This window comes from Elephantulus edwardii, unplaced genomic scaffold (genome assembly GCF_000299155.1).
Source record: "Elephantulus edwardii isolate Elephantulus edwardi_28Jun2011 unplaced genomic scaffold, EleEdw1.0 scaffold00027, whole genome shotgun sequence".
NCBI lineage: Eukaryota > Metazoa > Chordata > Mammalia > Macroscelidea > Macroscelididae > Elephantulus > Elephantulus edwardii.
Window position 1 is genome coordinate 12,307,019 of NW_006399777.1, and position 24,631 is coordinate 12,331,649.

At 39.8% G+C, this 24,631-nt stretch overlaps 1 protein-coding gene across 1 annotated transcript in view; it reads right to left on the bottom strand.

The window, feature by feature from the left end:
• Positions 1-19,161, bottom strand: part of TOP2B (topoisomerase (DNA) II beta 180kDa) — a 58,002-nt gene extending 38,841 nt beyond the window's left edge. The window contains exons 1-9 of the mRNA XM_006883352.1: positions 18,991-19,161; positions 17,103-17,193; positions 15,117-15,180; positions 10,081-10,226; positions 7,901-7,998; positions 7,035-7,247; positions 6,766-6,939; positions 5,342-5,443; positions 5,086-5,223 (exon numbers count right to left, since the gene is read on the bottom strand). Of these exons, the coding sequence (XP_006883414.1) occupies positions 5,086-5,223; positions 5,342-5,443; positions 6,766-6,939; positions 7,035-7,247; positions 7,901-7,998; positions 10,081-10,226; positions 15,117-15,180; positions 17,103-17,190 (1,023 nt within the window). The 5' untranslated portion in view covers positions 17,191-17,193; positions 18,991-19,161. The remainder of the gene's footprint in view (positions 1-5,085; positions 5,224-5,341; positions 5,444-6,765; positions 6,940-7,034; positions 7,248-7,900; positions 7,999-10,080; positions 10,227-15,116; positions 15,181-17,102; positions 17,194-18,990) is intronic.
• Between the last annotated feature and the right edge of the window lie 5,470 nt (positions 19,162-24,631).

The following is a 24,631-nucleotide window of genomic DNA, read 5'->3' on the forward strand; positions in this document are numbered from 1 at the left end:
TAATAAAGTGTATCATGACTATTCACTGATTTTGTTAGTAGTAACAGTAAAAGCTGATTCATTTCTCAATTTATTAAATGGAAAATTCTAGACACTGAATTGTCTAGAACTGTGATTCAGATGCAAGTTTACAGGATACATTAGCTTCTCGGTCAACAATGTATACGTATTTCAGTGTGATATTAACTACAATCCCCACTTCAACTTTCCTCTCTGAACTGTTTCCATCTGCCCATCTTCTCTGTCCCTTCCTGCCTTCTGAACTTGACTTTAGGCAAATACTGTTCTTCTGGTTTCATGTGGCTGACTGTCCTGAGAAGCACGCTCTTCAACACAGCTCTGCTCACTTCTGAGACGCTTGTTGGGCTGAAAGGTGATCTCTGGGAATGGGTCTGAAAGGTTATGTAAGAGCCACAGTCTTGAGGGTTATATCAACCCTTATTAGTAAATCAGGACTTTTTATTATTTTTAATTTTGTGCTGCATTTCATCCCACTTTGACTTGGACCTTCTTTTATGGTCAAGCATCGTTGGCTGTTCAAGTTTCAAGCTACTGGGCCCGGTAGTTTGAGCAGTCCATCAGTGTTCTGGGGAACTCTAAGGGCCCAGTGGTTAAGAAGGTGCGCTGCTACCCCCGAGGCAAGTGATTAAAATCCAGGAGCTGCTCTGAAGGAGCATTTTGGGCAGCCTCTTCCAATGTGATCTGTAGCTTTGAAAAACCCGCTGGAGGGGCAGATATAAGTTACTCCCGAGTCTATGGCCATGAATTGAGTTGATTAGTACTTTCAACAAATTGCTTCCTTGAGTCTTATTTTTTAATTGAGATTTTAATGAAAGTTTATAGAAAACTTGAATTTACATTTATTCAGTGTTGCACATTTTCTCCCTACCCACCCCCTCCCCCTCAGTTTGCTTTTCTCTTTGAAAAGAAAAAAAAAATTATTTCATTGTTATACAATCCCCTCACCAGTCCACTTTACTATACAGCTCTTATTTTGGACTCTTTTCATGCAAATAATACCTAATCTGTGACAAAGAAGAATCACTAACATGAAAAGACTATTGGGATAAACTAGGGAATTTACAAATATATTTCTTCTTTATATCCAGGTGATAAGGAACTCAAATTTATATACTGTTTCCTGCAGTGAATCAGCATCTGATAAGATAGTAACCCAAAAATGAAAGAAGTGATATATCACCAACTCTACACCCTAAGTTGACCCTTTCCAGACTGGGAAGATGAGTGTAACGGCTGGATTCTGCAAAGGTGTATTTTCTGGTTTGGGGTTGAGACTAGGGTGTGGCTACTGATTGCACTAGGGTATGAGCTGATTGGATTCGGCCTCATATTTAAAAAGCCTTCTGGGTTTTGTGCATCTGCAGGAGTGGCATCCACTTCCAGAAAATCTTGCCTTTGGAACCTCTATGAACTTGGAGAAAAGATGAAAGTTTTGTGTTCAAGACTTTCGTCCAGAGGGTCACAACGGGTCGTCTATGACTCTACAGCACTTGACAACAATATGGTCTAAGGTGGGATTCTTCCCTCCACATGATTATAGTGGCTGAATTTTAGGTGTATCGCAAAAGTTTTCTGGACTACCTGAGACACAAAAACAACCACTTTGAGAAAATTTAAATATTCCACCCAAAATGGGGGGGAGGGGAACAAAAGACAAAACCTAAAAACAAATCACTTCATCATGAGAAAGCTATCATACCAGCAGGAATTTTGGGGAACAATCCATCTAGACTATTTCTACTACCCAATTCAAAGTGATTAGAGCCTAAAGGACTAGCTGTATCTATTTAGGACCCAAACCCACATTTTGTGTGTGTGAGAAACCACCTCTGAAATTCCAGGGCTGGTACTTGACAAAGAGGTTATTTTTATGGCAGAAGATATAGCTGCTTTTAGGTGCCATCAAGTCAAGTAGGCCTTACAGTGACCTGATGACCAACAGACCGGAATCCTGTCCTACTCTGTCCCATCTTCATCATCTGTGATACCTGACCCACTGCTGCAATCCTCACATCACTCCATCTCTTTGGGGGTCTTCCTCTCTCCCTCTGGGCCTCTACCTTTCCTTGCATGATGTTCCTTTCCGCAAACAGCCTCTCTGAGCAACATGTCCAAAGTATGTGAAACTACCTCCCCAATAAGCTATAAAATTCCAAAAGGAGCGAGTGTGTGTACGTGTGTGTGTGATTTATTCATCTGTACACTCTCTGGACACAGTATTTTCAAAGGTACTTCAAACACATTTACTGATCATGTCAGTGACGTCGGGAGCTGAGGCAAATCTCTATCACATACAACAGCAGGTTACAAGAGGCTTCTAGCAGAAACTAGGACGACTTAGAACTTTGTGATTTGCCTATATATATGTTCAAAATATCTCAGGAAATATATGCAAAGCAAAGCGAGATTTTAAGACATGTAAAGGTGAAAAAGGATAACGCTCAAAGAAGAACAGAAAGGAAGCCAGGAGCAAAGGTGCACAGTCAGTCACATCACTGCCAATGGCTTCATCCTCAACAGGATAATGTCGCTGTTTCACAAAACGACAGTTTACTCCTAGGAGTTAGTCTGAAATATAAGCATGTTCATAACCATGGTTAGGAGAGAAACTAGTGGTGAACAGAATAAATCAATCAAGAAAATGACATAATCACATCCCTTCATTAAAAACTGGAAATAGCTCTGCACATCATCCGGCAACGCCACTCTTAAGCAGACACTCAGTCACCACCCAGGTCACTGCTGTCGAGTCTCTTTCACCTCACGGTGAGGTGGGATCCTCCACCTGGACTCTGAGGGTCTAGGGCTTTACAGGAGGAGACCACCCAGCCTTCTCCCACAAAGAAGCCGAGGGATTCCAAACACTGACCTTCCTATTAACAGCACAATGTGCGACACACTGTGCCCTGTCCCTGCACTTAGGGAAGAGGTGGGCACATTTTACCACAGATACCACTTAATTTCCAGGGACCAAACAGCAGGCCTGAGTGTGGACCCAGTGAGCACAACACAACTCAAGTAAAACTGAAGGTCTGAACGTACAAGGTACGTGTGTCCACGCAGGTGTGCACACAGGTGACCATAAAGACAAGTACCCATAACCCAGGTAAACCACTGCCCTCAGGGTGGCCCTGGTTCGCTTCACCCCGGCTCAGGGCAGCTTTGATTCCTAGCACCCCAGCTCTCATCAGCCCCCCAACAGGCTTCTAGGACTGTAAGTCTTAAAGGAAGAAGACTCTCCTAAGACTCTAAGTCTTAAGGGAAGGAAACTCTCGGTCTTTCTCCCACAGAGTGGCTGGTGACCTTGAACCGTTCACCTTTCAATTAGCAGCCCAACACATGAACCGCTATGCTACCAGGTCCCACGAAATAAACATAGGTACCTGAAGACATGGATATGTGTGTACAGGTAGTTGTGCTCGTTTGCTGTCGATTGCCTTCGAGTCAAGCACAACTCACAGCGACCCTATGAACAAACGGCCTGAAGCCCCTCTACAACTATCGACATTTATTACAAAACTTCCGGAAGCATGGTATTTAGGAAGTGGACGTCACTCCTGCTTCCAAGATGTGGATATATTACACTAAATTTCATTCACTAAGGAGAACAGGGAGCTCTGATGATGGGGTCTGTCTGTGTTACCCTACAAACCAGGGCAGCATCTCTCTGTTGATTCAAATCCATCAGCCGATCCCCGGAGGAAGAAAGGCAATCTCCTACCTTGTGATTTATAGCCTTTGAAAAGCCACTGAAAGGTCAGCTATGATTCGGTTCCAATCAGATGGCAATGAACTTGTTTTTAAAACAACAGAAAAGGGGCCAAACAAACTGTTATTCAAAGGGGAAGTTGCATTCAGCGCGCTCTAACTAGGGGATTACTGAACTCCAAGAATTCTACACTGCTCTGCTTTTGACATGGTTCCTTGTAAGTTTGGATTAGTCTCCTGTACCCTAAACAAAAACAAACACACTTGGTAAGTGGCTTAACCAAGTCAGAATCATACTCCACAGATACTGACCTTTGGGTGCGACCGCTCAGGACTCAAGAGAACAATTCAGTCATAACACAGTTCACAAAAATTATGATCTGTATCTGAGTGAAGTAAGTAGTACTGAATGGTCTTAAAAGCTTACAAGTCACCATCAAAGACATGGGTCAGGAGCCAAACAGCGAGGTACCCAAATTCACAGAGAAGAAACAAGCCTACATGAGCCACAACTTTATCTGCTTAGAGAGTCTCACTGGCTCACTCCCATCACAAAGTTAGAGCGAATCCATAGCTAAGGCTCCGTGAGGTTCTGAGGCAGAAATTGCACCGGAGGTGACTGCCCGCCTTTCCTCCCAGGAGCCATTAGAAGGCCTAGAGGGTCAGCAGAGCAGCACCCCATGGACGGTGCCCCAGCTCCCACCACTCAGTGTTCTGACCAGAGACACTACCATTGGTCCAACATACAGTGGGGGGGGTAGGAAAGGAGGGCATGGAGACACGGGAAGGCAGACAAATGAACAAACAGAGACTCCCTGAGACTACCGTCCTAAGGGTTTGGGGAGGGGAGGGGAGTGCAGACAAATGAACACACAGAGACACCCTGAGACGACTGTCCTGTGGGTTTGGGGAGGGGAGGGGCGGTGTAGACAAATGAACACACAGCAACGCCCTGAGGCCACCGTTCTACGACACTCTTTCAGCTCTACTCTCAGATCATCCATCAGCCAAAAGCAGCGTGGTCCACAAAGCAAAACGGAGAAGCTACAAGGTCAGTGTCCTACTTCAAAGGCACAAGTGCAAGGCCAACGGGCAACAATTACTGAAGAGCAAAGATTCAAGATCCAGAGATTAGGGAAATTAGAACACTAGAAAAGGAACAAACAGAACACAAAGCAAATGCAGGCATATTATGATAAATGTAACTAATGTCAGTGAACAGTGTGAAGAAACTGTCAAAAAGAAACACAAGCTCTCATCAAAAACTCACTGTTTTTAATAAAGGAAATATTTCCGTTTTTAAAAACTATGATCAACTCATAACAATAACACACTGAATATAAAAGTTTTACTCACTGCTTTAAAAAATTTTTCTGATAGTTGGCATTTGGACCCAAAACTTTTGGGCTGTAAAGTCATGTTTTCCTTAGTCTGAGAATCAAAAGTTGGGTTTTCAATAAGGCAGTTAATAAAAACCCATATGTGGTTTTTGACCTGATGAAAAAACCAGAAAAATAAAGGTCAATATAAGAACCTTTTTAGTCATTTTCTTAAAAATTGTATAAATTTACATATTTTATATAAATATATACACATACAAAGCCTAACTTACTTGAAATGGTTTCACTGATACCCCAGCTTTGTTCTTTTTCTTCACTACTTCAATCAGTTTACCAACAACTTGATCAACTACATAATCAACGTGTCGTCCGCCCTAAAAAAGAATAAGACAGAGTATCTTTTCTAGTTAACTGAATACTTTCACATTTTTCTAGCGTGAATGTTTAATCATCACAATTTTTTATAATTCAACATTATTCATTCTAGTTTCCAGAGGTGTAAAATGAATTCTGTAAAAGTATTAATTCTGGTTTCCAAATGCGTAAAAGGCAAACAATAAACTCCACTTAGCTGCAAACAGCCAAAAACTAAAGCCAACTTTGTTTTTAACCAGAAGTATGTTAAAAATAGCCCGTCAACCCAGACTCCTGTGCAGTTATGAGTAGCCATGTGACTCAGAGATGTAAGCAGAGATTCATGGGTGGGGCTTCCAAGAAAGTTCTAGTTTTCCTGATAAAAAGGTAAATATTTCCTTGGCTAATGTACTTGCCCTTCTCAGTTCTCTTTCCCCAAAAGCTCAGCTGGGCACAGAAGCACAGCGGGCATCTTAAGGTCCTGAGAATGAGAGCCACATCTAAGCACAGCAAATGCAGGACCCTGGTGGTATGGTGGTGCCATGGTACTTTCTAGGACCCCCCGTCGACTCCTCACTTACAAGGAGGTAAAAGCCTGACATGCTGAGGAACCAGGCATTAGGTCCCTATTACATGCAATTAAATGCGACCTGGACTGGCAGCAAGGTTGTTTACCAGTAAAGTAATCCCACATTATTTTTCAAAAGCCACCATGGAAAAAAGAAACTGTAACAACTTGAACTTGAAATGTGTCATGTTACCTGCCATTCTAAGATATCTGATCTCTTTCACTGGCATTGAGATTTCGAAAAAGACAAATTCTTCTCATCTAAAAGCATCCATTTACCCACTGAGCATAAAAAACAATGTTAGGCAACCTAAGCAGATGCTTAGACAGCTCCAAAGCAGAGAATGTGCTGTACACCTGACCCAAAATAGGTTTATCTATTATTAATCTCACTTCTAGACCTGAAATCCAAAATAGAAAACAAGGGCTATGCCATCATTCTAAATGCTTTAGAACATAAATATATGAACCTGCGTATACATAATCTTTATAGATATATGTATGTATATATGTGTATACACACACACACACACACACACACACACACACACACACACACTCTCATTTTTCAGTGGATATTTAAGTAAACTGCAGAACAGGTATTTCATTAAAAACAACCATCCTTCTCCAAAGTCGAAGGAGATTTAAGTGCTGAGGTTTTTTTGTTTGGGGTTTTACGTGTGGGTGGGATTTTTTTGAGATGGTAGTTATTTTGCTCTTTCTGGTGACAGATTATTTCAACACTGACTTGGAAACAAAGAAGCTGATGCTCACTTTTGTAGTTGCAATGCTATTTACAAAGCTGATTTGCTGGAATCCTTTTTCACTCAGAGTAAGACAAACATCCCATCTTTCATTTGCAAGCTCATGAATGACCTTCAGGGCCACTCCAGTTTCATCCAATTTGTCTTTCACATAAAGGTCTACATAACTGCGAAATCCATTTACCTATTAATTTCAAAACAAAAGCAGTATTGTTAACACTTTAGATTTACAAAGTGAGAGCCCAATGGCCAAGTATTACTACGTTATGAGGCACTTACAGGCAGTTTCTTTCCATTGAACATGACTTTGACCCCTTTGCAGGAACCTGCCAGGTCATAGGCTCTTCTGGTCATAAGAGCCACAATATCCTTATCAAGTTTTTCCATCTTAAATTTGGACAGATCTGGTTGGAATGTTATACATGTGTAATCCTCACCATCAAAATGTTTAATTTTGGCTTCCGAAGTCTTCATCATATTATTCATCCATGTCTGGAAAAATAAACCACAAAACCACCAAACTCAACATTTCTAAAATGCTTCTTTCTACCTTCCATAGTTAGGAGAGCTTATGAGGTATATTCCTTTACCTCAAGAACATTTATTTCCTAACCTAACAGCAAATGGAATAAATCCTTAAACTACAGATGAAAAATCTTAACCCTTTTACAATAATGTATTGAGAAACAGCTGCACTTAATAATATATTGCCAAAGATCACAGTTTATAAAAGTAAACAGGATCATGTTTTTTCTAAAAGAAATATTTACTTGAAATGTTTTATCTTCCAAGACTCATAATGAATAAAATATACATTAATTTGAGGAGTTAATGACTACGTTTTCAAGCATGCTAAGAGGAAGGCCTGATGAGGGTGGCCCAGGTCAGAACAGGGTTCAGATCTGTTGTTCACAGGGTTGCTATGAGTCATACACAACTCAACGGCCTCTTACAACAACAACAACAACAACAACAACAAAGGGAATAAGTTTCAGTGAGTCTGTCAAGTCCAGGTCATTTTTTACCAATATACTTAGGTTAAAGGAAAAGGATTAAATCTTTTTAAAAGAATGAAACATTAATGGCTTATCTAAAATTCCCTAGACATTCTAGGGCAGACAGGGTATATGATTTAGATGTCATACCTGTTTAAAACTATGTTTATATTCTTTGCAGGCTGTTTCAACTGTAAACTTTGTACTGAAAATATTACAAAGTTTTGCACCATAGCCATTACGGCCACCTGTAACAAAAATTGTGAAAATGTTAAAAGAAATTGTTTCAAAGTAACTTTATTACCTTGGGCTCACTTATCAATCCTCTAATGCACGTTCAAAGAGCACATTCAGACTTCTTTATTTAAAGTACACAGTTAAGATCTAGTATTCATATAGCATACATAAGCAATATTGCTTTCGGAAACGGATTCTAATACAATTTCCATGAAACTAGCTTTATATCTCACAGGTAAGCCTGCGTAACTGATTTATCATAGTCTTTTCTATCAAAATCACTTCCATGTTATAAATTTTTAATTTATATTGCTTCTTAGAGCCTTGGTTTGAAAAGAAACTGCCTACTCAAGCAAAACAAACAAGATTTTTTTTTTGGTCAAGTCATATTCAACTATATTGACAAAGAGTTTAGATTTTCAACCTTGACCTTCCTGAGGGAAACAATTAAAAGTATTTGGGTGGATCCCTCATCTGCGGCAGGTGGAATCACACAATGGTACAGTGATTGTGGAAAATGATTTGGCAGTCTCTAAAAATGCTGAACACAAAATTACCATGCAGCCTAGCAATTTCACTCCTGAATATTTATTCAAATATCTGAAAGCGGGGTGTGTGGAGGGGGAGGGGAGAATGGAACCTAGCAGATACTTGCACATCAATATTCATTGCAGCACAATAAACAATAACCAAATGATGGTAAAAATGTAAATGTCTACCAACAGAGAAATGGATAAAGTGCGTGTGTGTGTACATACACATACACCAAACATTCCTTAGCCCTGAGGAGATGAAGCACCAATTCATGCTACCACCTGGACGAACCTGAAAACACTGAGGAAATAAGTCAGTCACAAGAAGTCATATATTGTCTGTGAAATATTTAGACCTGGCAAGTGCAGGGAGACCGGAGCTGACGAGTAAGTAGAGTTAGGAAGAGAGTGGCCCACTCTCCGGGGAGGACGGGCTTTGTATTCTCACCCTGGCAATGAGCTGATTCCAATTCCTAACTCTCCCCCAGGTTTCCCAGGCTGTACACTGCAACGAGAGGAGACCGGCCATCTGTCCCCCCACACCCCCCAGGAGCTGCCGGCAGAGCCCACGTCTCCAGAGGGCCGCTACTTAGTAGCATCACATGCTTCAGTGCAAACATAAACCTGGGGAAGGTCATTAACATCAATGAATTAAACAACCTGAAATTAATACCAAAGTACAGGGCGTTCATGGGAGAACAAATGCACATACACAGGAATCACAGCAGTCTGACTCCGAATCAAAACTCAAAACTATCAATCAGGTTGGAGGCCCGGCAGTCCTAGCGTTAAAGTCCACGTGCTATCAAGCTGAAGCCTGTAATATATCTTATCCTCTATCACCAGGGTAATGCTTATCTACAAAAGCTGCTTTTTTTTTTTTTTTTCAAAAAAGGGGTACAATATATATCTCCTTTAGCATCTAAACTATTTTTCTGTGTACTCTGCAAGAGGCATTAACCATACAATGTTGTACAACTACTAGGTGCTTCCACAATTTTTACATCACTCCACGCAGAAGCTGCAGAAGCTCCAGAAGTCTGGTATTCACCATTAAGCAGTAACTTGAAATCCTCCACCCAGCTCAAGGCAATCACTAGTCTAATTTTGTATCCATGCATTTGTTTATTTGACTTGATACTCTGTATAAATGGGGTCATATACTACTTGTCCTTCTAGCCCTTAGCTTGTTTCACCTGAGGTGATGTTTTCAAGTTCATCTACATTGTAACATATATTAGAACTGCATTCTGTTTCTAAGGCTGGATAGCACAGCATTATACACACCACCTTTTGTCTTATCCATTCATTTCTTCATACACATCTAGGTTGGTTTTGCCTCTCAGCTATTTGTGAATAATGCTTCAATGAACATTAATGTGCAAGTATCTACGTATAACAATGTTTTACAGATATTCTAAAAAGGATTTTCTCCCAAAATAAAACTGCACAGGCTTCATTTTCTAGAATATTTTTATATTGGGGGGGGAGAGGTTAGCAAGATTTGATAAGAACTTAATTTTTTTTATCTAAATTTCAACGAAGGCCTTTACATCTTACCTGTAACTTTTTTCTCATCATCGTCATAATTACTGGATGTTAAAAGTTGTCCGAAAATTAAAGCAGGAACATACACTTTCTCTACTTTATGTTCTACTACTGGTATGCCTTTCCCATTATTCCAAATGCTTATAATATTAGATTCGCTGTAAAGAAAAAAGCAAAACTAGACTTTAAAATAATTTAAAGAAACACTGATTGAATTCCATTTTAAAAAAATGCAGAACAAAAGGCAAATAACTATAAGCAAGACGCTAGAAATTACTATTTGGAGGACACTGCTGTTTCCAGAGCTTCTACTTCAACAAAATATCTGAAGCTATGTTTCTACCCCAAAGTACGTAACTCAAACAGGATCACTGTGGTCTGTACATGATGATTCTCCCTGGGAAAGGATTCTCAACTTCGAATGATGTTACAAGAGCACTCAAGTTTTACAAATTAAAAAGTAACAAGTGGTCGATTAGAAAGGAAGGCTGTCTTCACAGGCCTGCGCGGTGACCATACTGCCAGAAGAGCCACAGGTTCTGCAGATTCATCAACCGCAGACCCTTTCCTTTCCTTTCCCGCCTAATGTACGTGACCCATGGGACAGGGATGCTCTCGAAAATCTCCCGTGGTCAGCCAAAGTGCTTTCCTTATTTCTACTGTAGCGCTCACTTTATAATCGCAAAGTTTTCCAGTGAGGAGATATTGCCGATTTTCACTCGTAACGGGTTTTTATTTTGCAGAGGCACCCCAGCCATCAGCTTTAACACTGAGATATATGGCGTAGAAGCTCCTATAGTTCACGCCGACTTGGCACAGGCAATAGCACAGACAGAAAAATTCTGTCAACTCTACCATTTAGGAAGAGCTCCAGTGACTTAGTGCTAAAGAGCTGTACTGCCAACCCAAAGGCAGTGGTTCAAATCTACCAGCTGCTCCAGGGGAGAAAGATGAGCAATTGTGATTTTCTGCCTCTGAAAACTCATTAGAGGGTCGGCTATCAGTCGGTTCCGATTCAAAGGCACACAACAAAGACCACTGTTTGGCACACAACAATAACAACTGTATCATAATGCCTTGATATCTACTTAACACAGAGTGGCTGGTGGATTCGAACTGTCAATCTCTCAGACTGCAAACCAGCATATACAAGCTACATACATACATGGATGGATTAATACCACCGCAAACATGGGTTACACTTCAACAATCTTGCTAGCCATTTCCCTTAAATGTATTCTGCTTAATAATAGACTTACTAAAGCTTTCATAACAGAACATGCTGCTCCAAACTCAGGAGTAGTTCATGTCCCTACTGCATGTTCAAGACCCTGGACTCATACCCATAGCTGTATCCACATTTCACCGCCACTACCCTGAACAAGTGCGTCCTACCGTTCGTCAGGAGGGCGCTATTATTTGACTCTGCTCATTCTCAATTCAACTATTTTCTTCCATTAGACGTTCTCTCATTTAGACGCCTTCTCTAATCAAAACCTACACAGACTTTGAGGGTCATATTATAATTTCAGCTCTCTACTCAGTCACGCTGTTTCTTCACTCTCCTTTTATTGAGACTATCAACAAGGGGAAAAAAAGAAAAGATGAAAAAAAACCCACCTCACATCCCACCCAAGAAACTCCATAACAACAAAAACTCTAAATTATTTACTGGAGCTCTCAGAAGATAATTAAGTCCTCTCACTTTCTGGCAAACATGTTCACAACTGAACATCTGAGTATGTAACAATTCCAAACATTTCCTATTTTCAGAGCTAAAAGGATGAACTCTAGAGACAGAGGTAACGAAGGTGTTACACAACAGTTTTTCCGTCCTAAATAGTTCCTAGCTTTGGCTTACAGACTGTATTGTTACTCTGACGCAGAGCAACCCTACAGAACAGAGGGGGACTGACCCATAACATTTTTCCTTGGCTGTAATATTTGTCACACCAGGTTGCCAGGTGATTTCTCCATGTAGCTACTGATGAGATTAAACCACTAACCTTTCCATTAGCTGTCAAGAGCTTAACCACTATGCCATCAGGACCCCCTCTATACCTTATTAACTACGTATTTTCTACAAATAGCTTCAGAGACCTTACAAATCAACAGAAAACAACTGTGAGTTACCCCCCTCTGGTCTCCAGTTACCTTAACTGCAGACACATGGTCTTGCAAATCAGCATCAGCTGTGGGGCTAGGAGAAGAGAAAGAGTGCTCCCCACACTAAGCAGCAAGACTTGAGGTAAGCAAGACTTATAGCAGTATAACCCTGATAAGAGTGAGACCCTGGTGGTGGAGAGACTGTGGCATTGCTGTGGATAAAGAATCCACAGGTGTGACCTGAAGTTTCTTGCATTTGTGCTGGCCACCATTAAAGTTTTGACTGTTTGTGCTGGATGCTTGAAGGAGTAGCTGACTTATAACCTGCTGGATGCTTGTTTACTTGAAGGCAAACCTTGCTGGATGTATGATGTGGATTTGACAGCTGAACTTAAACTGAAACCTGGACTTGCTGAGGGACTGTGCCTTTGAACTGTTGGGCTAAAGTGTGGACTAATACTGTAAGGTATCCATAGCCTCCACTACTCTCCAACTTCCTCCCTGAATAAACTCCATTGTTGGTACCATAACTGTGAGTCTGTGAGTCAGCAGTGAACAAAGAAGCTGTTGCTGGGGTTCTACAGGCAGCAGGAGACTGGGATACAGAGTCTTTATCTGCTTTCTGTTCTGGGGCAGTGAGGGACCGTGCTATTCTCATTCTCTCTGGCCCTTTTTGGAAAGACACTCAAGGCCCTGTACCTCCATGTCCTATTTTCCCTTCTTTAGACACATGTGTATTATTTTTTAAAAGAATAATAGGGGAGGTTTTTGTTTGTTTGTTTTTTTAAGAATAATAGTTTTAAGTCTATCAATAAACACTAGAAAAATATGTAAAGTAAAAGGATAGAAAGCAAAGTAAAAGTTAGAATTCTGTTAATGGGCTTTCCATAATTTTTTAATATCTCAGTGCCATCTGCTGTCAGGATACTGACAGAGTACTACTGAGAAGCAATGATGTCAGTCTAGAGACTAAGGTGTGCCTGATCCAGGTCATGGTCTTCACAATTACTTGCTATCATCAGACAGCTGGAAAATGACTAAGGATGACAGAAGAAAAATTGATGCCTTTGAGTTGTGGTGCTGCAGAAGAGCCTTGAACACACCACGGACTACCAAGAAAACAAACGGGTATGTCTTGGAGAAGGTGAAAGCAGGTTTCTCCTTGGTGGCTAAGATTTTGAAGCTCCATCTCACACACTTTGGGCATGTGGCCAAGAGGAACTGGTCCTTGAAGAAGGACATCATGCTTGGAAGGGTGGAGGGAAGGAGCAGAGAAAATGACCCTGGGTGAAAAGGACTGATAGTGACTAGGGCGATGGAGAGAAGTGTGTCAGAATGAGTGAGACTGGTCAGCACAAGGCTGCTATGCATCACAAGTGACTCAACAACTCATAGCAATAACAATGCCATCAAGTGACAATGAAATGACCTTCAAAGGGTTTTCAGAGGCTGTAAATCACATAGAAGCGACTGGCTCTCCTTCTCCCTGGGAGCTGCTCATGGACTCAAACTGCCAGCGAGGTGCCACTCTCAGCCTGTCGTGTTATTCACCATCGCAAGAACACGGAAACAGGCCAGATGTCCAACAACAACCAGGCAGGTGGAGAAATCATGGTACATCCAAATGATGGAATACTATGCAGCACTCAGGAACAATGATTTTGAAAATTACTACCTAACTTGGGAAAGACTGGAGGGCATTATGCTGAGTAAACTCAGTATCTTAAAGATAAATACTGCATAGGATTATTATAAAAACAAAAAGATAACTAATAAATTAAATGTATTAACATCCAAAGTGGGAAGGGATGGAAGCAGAGGAATGGCGGTGGGCAGGGGGAAACCACAGCGTCACACAATTTGGTGGGTGAAGTGGGGGTAAAGGAAGTGGGGGGCGTAGTTTAATGGTGAATGATTTTATAAAGTATGAGAGGAATGATTGTATGGAACACAACATGAATGAAGGATAGTGTGAAGCACAATATATGCAAATTTTGTAACAAACCAATATAAAATTTTCAAAAATATAGTGTCCTAAAAAAAAAAAAAATATAGTGTCCTATGCACCTCACCATATAAATACATTCAACACAGACAGGATCCAAAAACAAAAATAAGGAAAAATAAAAAACCAAGACCTTCAACAGCAGAGTTACACAACAGAATTATCAGGTAAAACTTTTTTTAAAAAAGCTATAGAAAATACAATAAATATCAGAGTAAAACTAGTTTTTCTGTATTGTCAATCTGAAACACACCATATGAAATTAGATCACTGATAAAGTTTCAATGTTCATTAAAGATAAATTCTAAAATCATGCCAAATTTCTAAAACTGTGTTTTACAGAAACATGCTTGTGCAAGTGTTAAGAATATACAGAGTAACAATATGTCTATTTTAAAATAATTGCTTTTACATACTATGTCCAAAAAAAATCAATCAGATACAATCTACTAAAGACCCAAAATATATTCCATAATATCAGCAATTCCTAATTTAGAAGTGGTTTTCTAAATAATGGACAAGTTCAAACACCGGTCATGAGAAGTCAATTTAACCCGTCATGTATCTGAAACAATGCCAGTAACAGCCCTCAGTCCTGAGACTCTAAGCAAGCCCAACAAGATGGGAGTGACTGCCCCAGGATATGAAAAGGCACCCACAGCATCAAAGAACGAGACATAAAAAGGTCTACCAGAGCATCCACAGCAAAGTGGAGACGTACCCCTGGGGTAAAAAGGCATGAAGGACTGAGGGCAGAAACGAAAACAGTACAAAGCCCAGGCTAGGAGGCAAAAATCACAAGGTCACAAGCAACATGGAAACCAATAGATGTGAGTCACAGACATTATTCATTTGGGGACTATTCCTAACTTAGAGCTTCTCTGAAATAAACTTATTTAGCATAAAAAATTTAAAGCAACCTTAAAAACATACTTACGGATCAATAGAAACTTTAATACAGGTCATGTTCTTATCCCGCTGTTTATTGTCAGCTGCATTAACTATAAAATGAAGTCATTAGATGAATAACACATGAAGAATATAAATACTACATCAACACAATCATATAAGCATCACTAATTAATTAAAGCTTCTACATGAAATAACTACTGAAAGTACTTCTAACTTCAATACAAAACTTTCTTTTCAAAAATTTGTATCACACAGATTACTCTTATGTAATGGTGCCCACGTGCTAAGGAGCTGCACTGTCAACCTGAAGGTGCATGGTTCAAAGCTCCCAGGTGCTCTGTGGGAGAAAGATGAGCAAGCAGCTTGCATGAGACCTACTGTCTCTGAAAACCTGCTGGTGGGTCAGCTTTGGGTGCCCTCTGACTCTATGACAGAACAAGCAACCCACGGGGTGGGGGGGGGGTGGTGTTTTGTTGCTGTTTTTGTTAGGTGTCATCGAACTGACTGCTTTTATTAACAAAGGTCAGAACCCTGTCCTGCCTCGTACCAACCTCACGACCATGTTTTGGTGACATACAATAGATAAAAAACATCTGCACATCTTCATGTTAGGGCTAAAGGCAAGAGTGAATTTTGGTTTTAAAACAAAAAACTTAACTTTATTTTTTCTTGGGTACAAAGAACTACTTTCTCTGGATCTCTATCAGTAATAGCACTTCTAGAGGTAGATCTAAAAAAGCAACTTGCCAATTTCAATTTAAATCACAAAGACAGTCTACTCCCTTTGGGAATCAAAATGTACTGTATGTACTGTAACAAGGAATAAACATACTTTTGCATTCATTAATTACTGCTTTTTTTATTTTTATTTTATTATTTTGTGTGTGTGTACCGTCAAACTGGATCTGACTGGTACAGGAGGAGATGGCCCCTCCTTCTCCGGCAGAGCATCTGGTGGATTTGAACCACATATCTCTGGGATTGCAGTGCAGCTTCTTGACACTAGGCCACCAGAGCTCCCCTAATTACTGCTTTTAAAAAAAATTTTTAAATCAGCTAGCTGTCATACTGAACATAAATCACAACAGAAATAGGTTCCTAATAAACACAGTGAAACCTAAAACAGTCAAATCAAGTAGAGAGCCAGAAGCCCAAAAGTGAAGGGCACAAAATGGTAAGTAAACCAAATTTATAAACCAAGCAAAGTTATAACAGAGACATCAAAGAAAATATTAAAACCTAAGGTATGAATTTTCTGAAGTACATTTATATTTAGCATAGAAGCCTGTCCTTTCACCAGTAAATCAGAAGAAATCTACCCAAAATAAAAGAGAACCTCAGAGGTCCACATAAGCCCATCACTGAGAAGCCTCAACCTGCAGTGAGAAGAGCCAGAAGAGAACCTGAGAGGGCCCTTCACTGACAGCACTTGCTAGCTGCCAGCATCTCACGGAGCTGAGAGATAGGAATGCATACTTCACTGGAAGCTATCCAATCATGTGATATGACAGGACATAAGCTACCCAATCGTGTGATACAACAGGACATAACTACCAATCATGTGATAGGACAGGACAGAAACCATGCAGAACACTGCTAAATGTGGCAGCCCAATAGAAAGAACTGATTTGTTGGTGAAAAAGCTACAAATGCCTACATCAGATTCACTGAATCTGCATGGATCGGACCCTAGGATCTCTACTTTGAGCATGTCCTCCTGGTGTAAGGCAAATGACCTCACATACAGGACCACAGACCAACTGTGAGTTTGCAGATCAAATACAGCACATTCATTTCCCAAATTAACAAAGTAAAGCCGAGCTGCAAAGACAGAGAGATGAAAGACAATAGAAGGCTTCCAGGCATGAATTTCCTGAAGAACACGGATATTCAGCACGAAAGCCAGAGCTGTGCCTATAAAATCTGTAGTCTAGTTGCAACATTTTACATACAGGGAAATTATGATAACGGTAATACAAATAAATGTCACAAACCTTAAGCAAGTACTCACCCAAAATTTCATCAAAAATCTTGTATAAACCGGGCACAAAGGTAACCTCTCTACAATTCATTCCTACGTCATCATCATACACCCACATAAGCTGCATTCAAACAGAAAAGGAAAGAAACACTTTTGAAAAACCTTTAAGCCCTTAACATCAACTCTATCATTAATACTACAGAAATACTTGGGCCTTACAGTAACATCAATTCTATCATTAATACTACAGAAATACTTGGGCCTTACAGTAAATAATACCAATTCTGCTATTTTCATAATGAATTTAAATAATACCAAAATTGATAAATTATTCATTTTGCATAAAAAAAACATAAAGTCAACTTTAATAAGACAATTACCAGAAACAATATTTAAGTAAAAGAGAAAAACAAAATCATATTTACTTTATACTTTTACTCAATCTATTTTTCCATAATAGAGGTAGCTTTTAAAACAACAGAGTTAAAGAGATCTGAATTCCAGTTCTTACTAGTTGAGAGATCTGGGTAAATTTTTTAAATTGAACTAAAATTCATTTTACTTGTCTATGAAATGGACAAAACAGCATCTACTTACCAAAATGGTTAGGACTGAATGAGAACATATACATATGTATAAGATAAGTCTATAACTGCAGTTCTGTTTGGTTGAGTCGACTATGACTCATAGCGACTCTATGAAACAATGGCTCTGAACTCCACCCTATCCTGAGCCAATCTCACATCTCTGAGAAATGATATCAGTCTAGAGACTAAGGTGTGCCTGATCCAAGCTACAGTCTTCTCAACTGCTTGCTATGCATGTGAGAAGTAGACAATGACTAAAAATAACAGAAACAAATGAGGGAGAGAACTGTTTAAAAGGGATATGTGATTGGGTATTATTGTCATCACAGGAGTCCAGAATGAAGGCTGCACAGTGGAGTGGACTTGGGCGGAGGGATTGTGTAACAGTGAAAAAGTTTTCTTTTTCAAGAAGAAGAGTGAATTGGGGAGACGGAGTTGGCAGTGAGAGAAGTGCAACAATGAATGACTGGAAACCCTAAGTCTGTAAACTTTCATTAAAATTAATAAAATAATTTTTTTTAAAAAAAGACAGAAGAATAATTGATGCTTTTGAGCTGTGGTGCTGGAAAAGAGAACTGGACACACCACGGATGGTCAAGAGAACAGGCAGGTTTATCCTGGACAGAGGAAACCAAGCTGCTCTTTGGAGCCACGGATTTTGAACTCTCCATCTCACACACTTGAGGTATACTAAATATGAAATGAAGAGTCATGGGTACAGGGGTGTGGAGGGGGTGTGTAAGTGGGGGGGTGTGGGTGTGAAAGGTACTATCATTAAAGTAAGCCATAACATTAAAAATGTCACAAAGCACCATGTCTCCTATTTATCTTGTTCTATTCTATACTTTCTCCTGAGAACATTTATCTCAAGAAGAAAAGTATTTCTACCTCAACGAGATCTTTACTTCAACTTTGCTAACAATCAAAGAGGGTCGAGTATTCAAAAAGAATATACAGAAATTAACATAAAGAAGATTAATTTGAGGCTTTACTGTTTTTAACCACATTGGAAAAAATAAGGCAGTTTTGCATGCAAAATGGTAATATTTATGATATTCTACTCATAACTATAAGAGCTTTGGTGCATTAAGGCTTAAGGAGTTGCACTGTCAACCCAAAGTCAAGTGGTTCAAATCCACCACCTGCTACATTGAAAGAAAGATGAGCACCCTAACAGCCTCAGAAAAGCCTCTGGAGGGGCAGCGACGCTGGTCCTGACTCGGTGGTACACAATAGCAAAGAATAATAGAACAAAAAAAAATGTTTACTAGATAGTAAAAAATGGGCGCACATTCCCCCGACAATTTCAATACGTGTTAGCCAGTCAATACCTGAGTCAATGGCTCCACTGATCCGATATACGTGTCAGGACGGAGGAGGATGTGCTCCAGCTGCGTCTTCTTCTGATACACTCTCTCCACAGACAGCTTCTTGGAAGGCTCAGTTTTGTTTGTAGTTTCTGACTCTTCTTTTTTTGCGGCATTGTTCTGATAAAAAAAAAAAGAGTCTAAAATTAACAACAAAAAAATCACATTTAAATAACCTACCACAGGGTACCATGTTTGTGGGCACATGGACAGGAGGCATTCTTCTTAATGACCAACTTGTCCTTCAAGTTCAGATTTTTACAACCTAAAGAGAACACGAAGGGGAACTGACGACACATGCGTCAGCGGATGCCTGGTCAGTGGTTTTAACCCGCCAATTACTCTGCAGGAAAAAGACATGGTAGTCTACTTCCGTCAAGATGCACAGTCCAGGAAATGCTACGAGGCAGTTCTTTGGGCTTCGAGGGTCATGGAAGTCAGAACCACCGTGGCTACGGCTCTGGTTTACTACTAGGGTTAGAGAGAACACAGGCCTATTACCTGACAGTCTAGTTCTTCTTATACTATGAAGAAAAGGTACAGCTTTGTTTAAACCCAATAGGAGGGTAATTAGTTGCTGGAATCACTGAAACATCCTATTTCCTATTCAAGTAAAAAATAGAAACTTTCCCCGACTCTTCAAGTTATTCATTTTTTGTAGTCCTTAAAACTTGCCAAGAAATCTGAGTTCTGGTCAGGTTACAGCATCAGTAAGTATGCCTATTGGACCAGGCTGGTCACAGAATCTCTAAAAGATCCAGACCCAGGTTCCTTGCCACAAGCTTCTGAAGGTTATATTAAATGGTAAAAAAAAAGTGAGTATGCAGTTTAACAGCCACAGCAATGGTTAAGAATACAAAGTACTAACTTATAAATACCTAATTTCACTCATTTGAGGTCAATAATTATCTAAGTATCATTTCTAGGTGCCCCTTCTGACTCTTGCTTCTCTGCCAGGTCCAAGGTGAAGATCCAAATTCTACATACTGCTACAGCAGATAAGGATCCCAAATGCAAATTTCTAAGATCTAGTAACTGTCCTACCTTCTCAATAACAACCGAGTTGAGCTTTCTCCCTCTTCAAATATTAAGACATCCACCACCAAAAGAAGACTACTATGATGGCTAACTTTGCCAGGGTTCAAAAATAACTCAAATATCATACACTCCTATGTTCATAGAAGCATTATTCACTATAGCAAGAAAAATGCAAACAGTTCTATGCTCACCAAGAAACAGATAGATTAAGAAACTGTGGTACATTCACACGATGGAATACTACACAGCACTCTGAACACTGATTCTGTAAAATGCTAAAGGACAGGGAGAGGGTAGAGAGCATTATGCTGAGTGAATTCTAACAAATATTGTGTAAACCTACTGTAAAACGAAAAGGAGAATCAGTAAGATGCATATAAATGTCCAACATAAGAAGGGGGAGGAGCAGGAAAAAAAGGGTAGGATTCAAAAGGACAGAAGAGTTTAGTGGGCAGATGGGGGGCAGTGAAGGAATAGGAAAGATTCAATGGAGAATCAAAAAAGGGGTAAAAACAGGCATAGATAAACGGCAATAATTATAAAACTACAAAGTATATAAATGATTATATGAAACAATGTAAATGAAATATTACATAACACACAGTGTACATGAATTATTTTTAAATTCTAATATAATAAAAGGATTTTTTGCACATCTTTGAACTTCAGTAGAAAGAATCAGAAGATAAACAGTGGAAGCCAAGAGATTTTGTGTATCTAAACATAAACAAATAGTTCCTCTACTATCCATAGGGTTTTGAGAGGCCTATGATTTAAGAAGTGAATGTCCAATCCTGGTTCCTAGTCTGTCTTAATCTGGGAGCTCTACTAAAACCTGTCCACCATGGGTACCTCTTATGGCATTAGATACCTGAGTGGCATAGCTGTCAGTACTACAGCAATTCACAAGTTATCTCAGTACAGCAAACTGACAGACAAGTGCTGCACCAATCAGAAGAATCATTTCCCCAAACTGACAATTTTGTTTGTTAACACTAATGGGAAATCAGTCTTCACACCAGGTCCCAGGGGCACTAGCACAGGCACAAGAGCCCAACCTACTTTTAATCACAAAGGCCCGCACACTGGGTCCTAATTGGTTTTAACAAGACGCATCCTGCCCACAACTGATTGTTACTTAAACCAAAATGATCAAACAGAAATGTAGAGGGTCAGTGAAGGAGAGAATCTACTTCAACTAGGTGGACTGACATGGTCACTGCCACAATGGGCTCTAATGTGTCAGGAAGTGTGAGGATGGTGCAGGATAGGACAGGATTCAGATATGTTGTTCACAGGTTGCTATGGGTCATACTAGACTCGATGGCGCTTAACAACAACAAGGCAAATAGCTTAACAACTCAATTTAGATATTACACATATATGACATCATCATTAACACTACGATCAAAGGCATTTATATCATGTTTTATAACTGTAAAACCATTCTTTTTTACACTTAAAATCACAATGCAAGGCTAGAATAAGAATTTAACATACAAACCCTTTGGAAATTCAACCATTCATTATAATCTCCCATGACATAAATTTTATGTAAAATGAACAAATTATCAAAAAGAGTATTAAAATTATTTTACTAGAATTCAAGTTATAGTCTTACACATTCTATCATTTATTAGATTATCCACTAATATTGTTCAGAAACCATTAAAAATAACTTTGGACAAAAGAAAATAATTCTGCTTCATAAAATCTTCGTATTCTATTTTTGCCAAAAGTAAAATTATTAACTGGCCAATAATACATACTGTATTTTTCAAAAATATCTCCAAATATCTAATTACGTCCCTTTGTTTCCACGTTGGCTAATTTACAAAAGGAAATCTAGGAATAAAAACATGACAGCTATCAAAAAACTGATCCTCAGAACAGTCAGAACAAGGATCATAAGACTTAGGTCAAACTCAAGTGATTATAAATGATAGGTGCTATGGAATGAAAGGTGGATTAACTTTTCATTGACTTAGAGCTGTTTACAGTTACTTACATAAAGGTGGTTGTTGTTAGGTGTCATTGAGTCACCTGTGATTCACAATGACCCTATATGTACAACAACTCTGAAACCTGCCCTGTCCTGAGCCATTCTTATCATCTCTGAGAGACCTAATCCCATTTCTCCAGTCATTCTGCATCAATCCATCTAATCCTGGGTCCTCCTCTCCTCTGCCATCCCTCCACTCTTCCAAGCATGATGTCCTTCTCCAAGGACTGGTCCCTCCTGGCCACATGCCTTAAGTATGTGAGACAGAGCTTCAAAATCCTCGCCTCCAGGGAGCAGCCTGGTTTCACCCTCTGAAAGACAGACCTGTGTGTTCTCCTGGCTATAATCATGCTAGTCAAGAGTTCTTTAATTTAGACTATTATAAAACTACTACTACCACAATGAAAGATCATCAGGAATGCACCGGACCAGAGATACTGACTTCTCCCTAGATTGGACTTCTGCTTTGGCCCTGATGAGACAAGCCAAACTGAAGCAGCACACAGAGATGGAAAGCAAGACTAAAGCTCACTCCCTTTAAAGAATCCACAGCTTTTCCATACACTTTCCCTACCAATTCCTCACTTCCCTTACAACCGCTCTTCAAAAATGAGCACACAGGTTAACAAACACATGGCTCAGATCTACCAGAATCCTAATAAATGCAAGTTGTCGCTTATTTTTTTTGGGGGGGGGGACCACACAAAAATTAAGGAGCATGGCAAATACAGTTTATTTAATTAGGATTTTTAACTTTCTCTATGTAGAATATATTAAATATCATATGACAGCTCAGGTTTCCCTGCTAAGGAGTGATCCAATGACATTTCATAAGTAGAAATGATATGAAGCAAAGATGCAATTGTTGTCATTTGTTGTTATGTGCTGTCAAGTAACCTGCAACTCACAGCGACCCTATGTACAACAGGCCTAAACCCTGCTCTATCCTCACTGTCTCTGACACACCCACCCCAATTACCCCAGTCACTGAAGCAATCTATCTCATCGAGGGTCTTCCTTGCTTATATTGTCCCTCTATCCTCCCAAGCTTGACGTCCCTTTCCAAGGACCGGTCCTTCCTTGCAACATGTCCAAAATATGTCAGACAAAGCTTCACAATCCTTGCCTCCAAGGAGCAGCCTGGTCTCACTCTCTCCGCGATGAACTTGTTTGTTCTCCAACAGTCCATGATATATTCAATACTCTTCTCCAGCACCACAGCTCAAAGGCATGAATTCTCCTTTTCAGAATTTCACTTTATGCTGTTTTGGTTTTACAAAAAAAAAAAGTACTTGTTTTCTTTATGCCAAAAAATCTGAAGAGTCTTATTTTCAAAAAGCGATTAAGTGTTCATTTGTTTTGCTGTGAGCCATTAAAAAAGGTGAGTACTCCTTCTATCATCCCTAGTCACTGTCCAGCTTTCTGATGCATAGCTGAACGTCAACTGCAGCCTACAATATGGACTGAAGCTCAACATTAAGAAAACAAAGATCCTCGCCACTTGGCCAATTGCCAGAATCATTATGGATGGTGAAGAGATTGAGATTGTTAACAGCTTCAGTTTGCTTAGCTCTACAATCAACATTCCTGGTATCAACAGCCAGGAAATTAAAAGACGAATTGCATTGGGAAAGTCCGCTGTCAGAGACCTCTCCAAGGTACTGAGGAGCAACAGCGTCAGTCTAGAGATGAAGGTGTGCCTGATTCAGGCCATAGTCTTTACAATCACTTGCTATGCATCAGAAAGACACAATTACCATTCATTTATATGGGAAACGTTTGCATTCGCTTCCTAAACAACATGCCTCCAGAAACTCTATGAACTTTGATAAATGTCGATAGTTGTAGAGGGGCCTCAGGCCTTTTGTTCATAGGGTGGCTATGAGTCATGCTCGACTTGAAGGCAATCAACAACAGACCAAAAACCACCACCAATCTACCCAACCACGTAATACGTAAAACTTAAACTAGCACCACGAGCACATGTGCTCACAGACACGGTTTAAAGCTGTGCAGGCTCAATGGTGAGTGGGGGTCACGTGCAGGACTTCAGCGCCGTCACTTCTGTTGCTAAGCGAGTACACGCACCTTTTTTAATGGCTCACAGCAAAACAAATGAACACTTAATCGCTTTTTGAAAATAAGACTCTTCAGATTTTTTGGCATAAAGAAAACAAGTACCTTTTTTTTTTTTTGTAAAACCAAAACAGCATAAAGTGAAATTCTGAAAAGGTAAATATCTATTCAGTTAAAGCATTTCATTTTAAAAAGAATACACTGGTGGGAAGCTGCACTGGCAACCCAAAGGTAGACAGCTTGAATCCACCAGCTTTTCTGTGGAAGAAGGATGGGCAGTCTCCTCCCATGCAATTTACTGCTTCTGAAAACCCACTCAAGGGTCAGCTATGGGTCAGTTCCATCTCAAAAGCATACAAAAAGTACTGAGGAAAGAAAAGAAGTACTACTTCATTTAAAGTAATGGACATCACCATGGGACCTGTGCAGTCCCTATGAATCACAATGGCTGAAATAGTAGCTCGGTTTTTAACTGTTTATAATAAAACA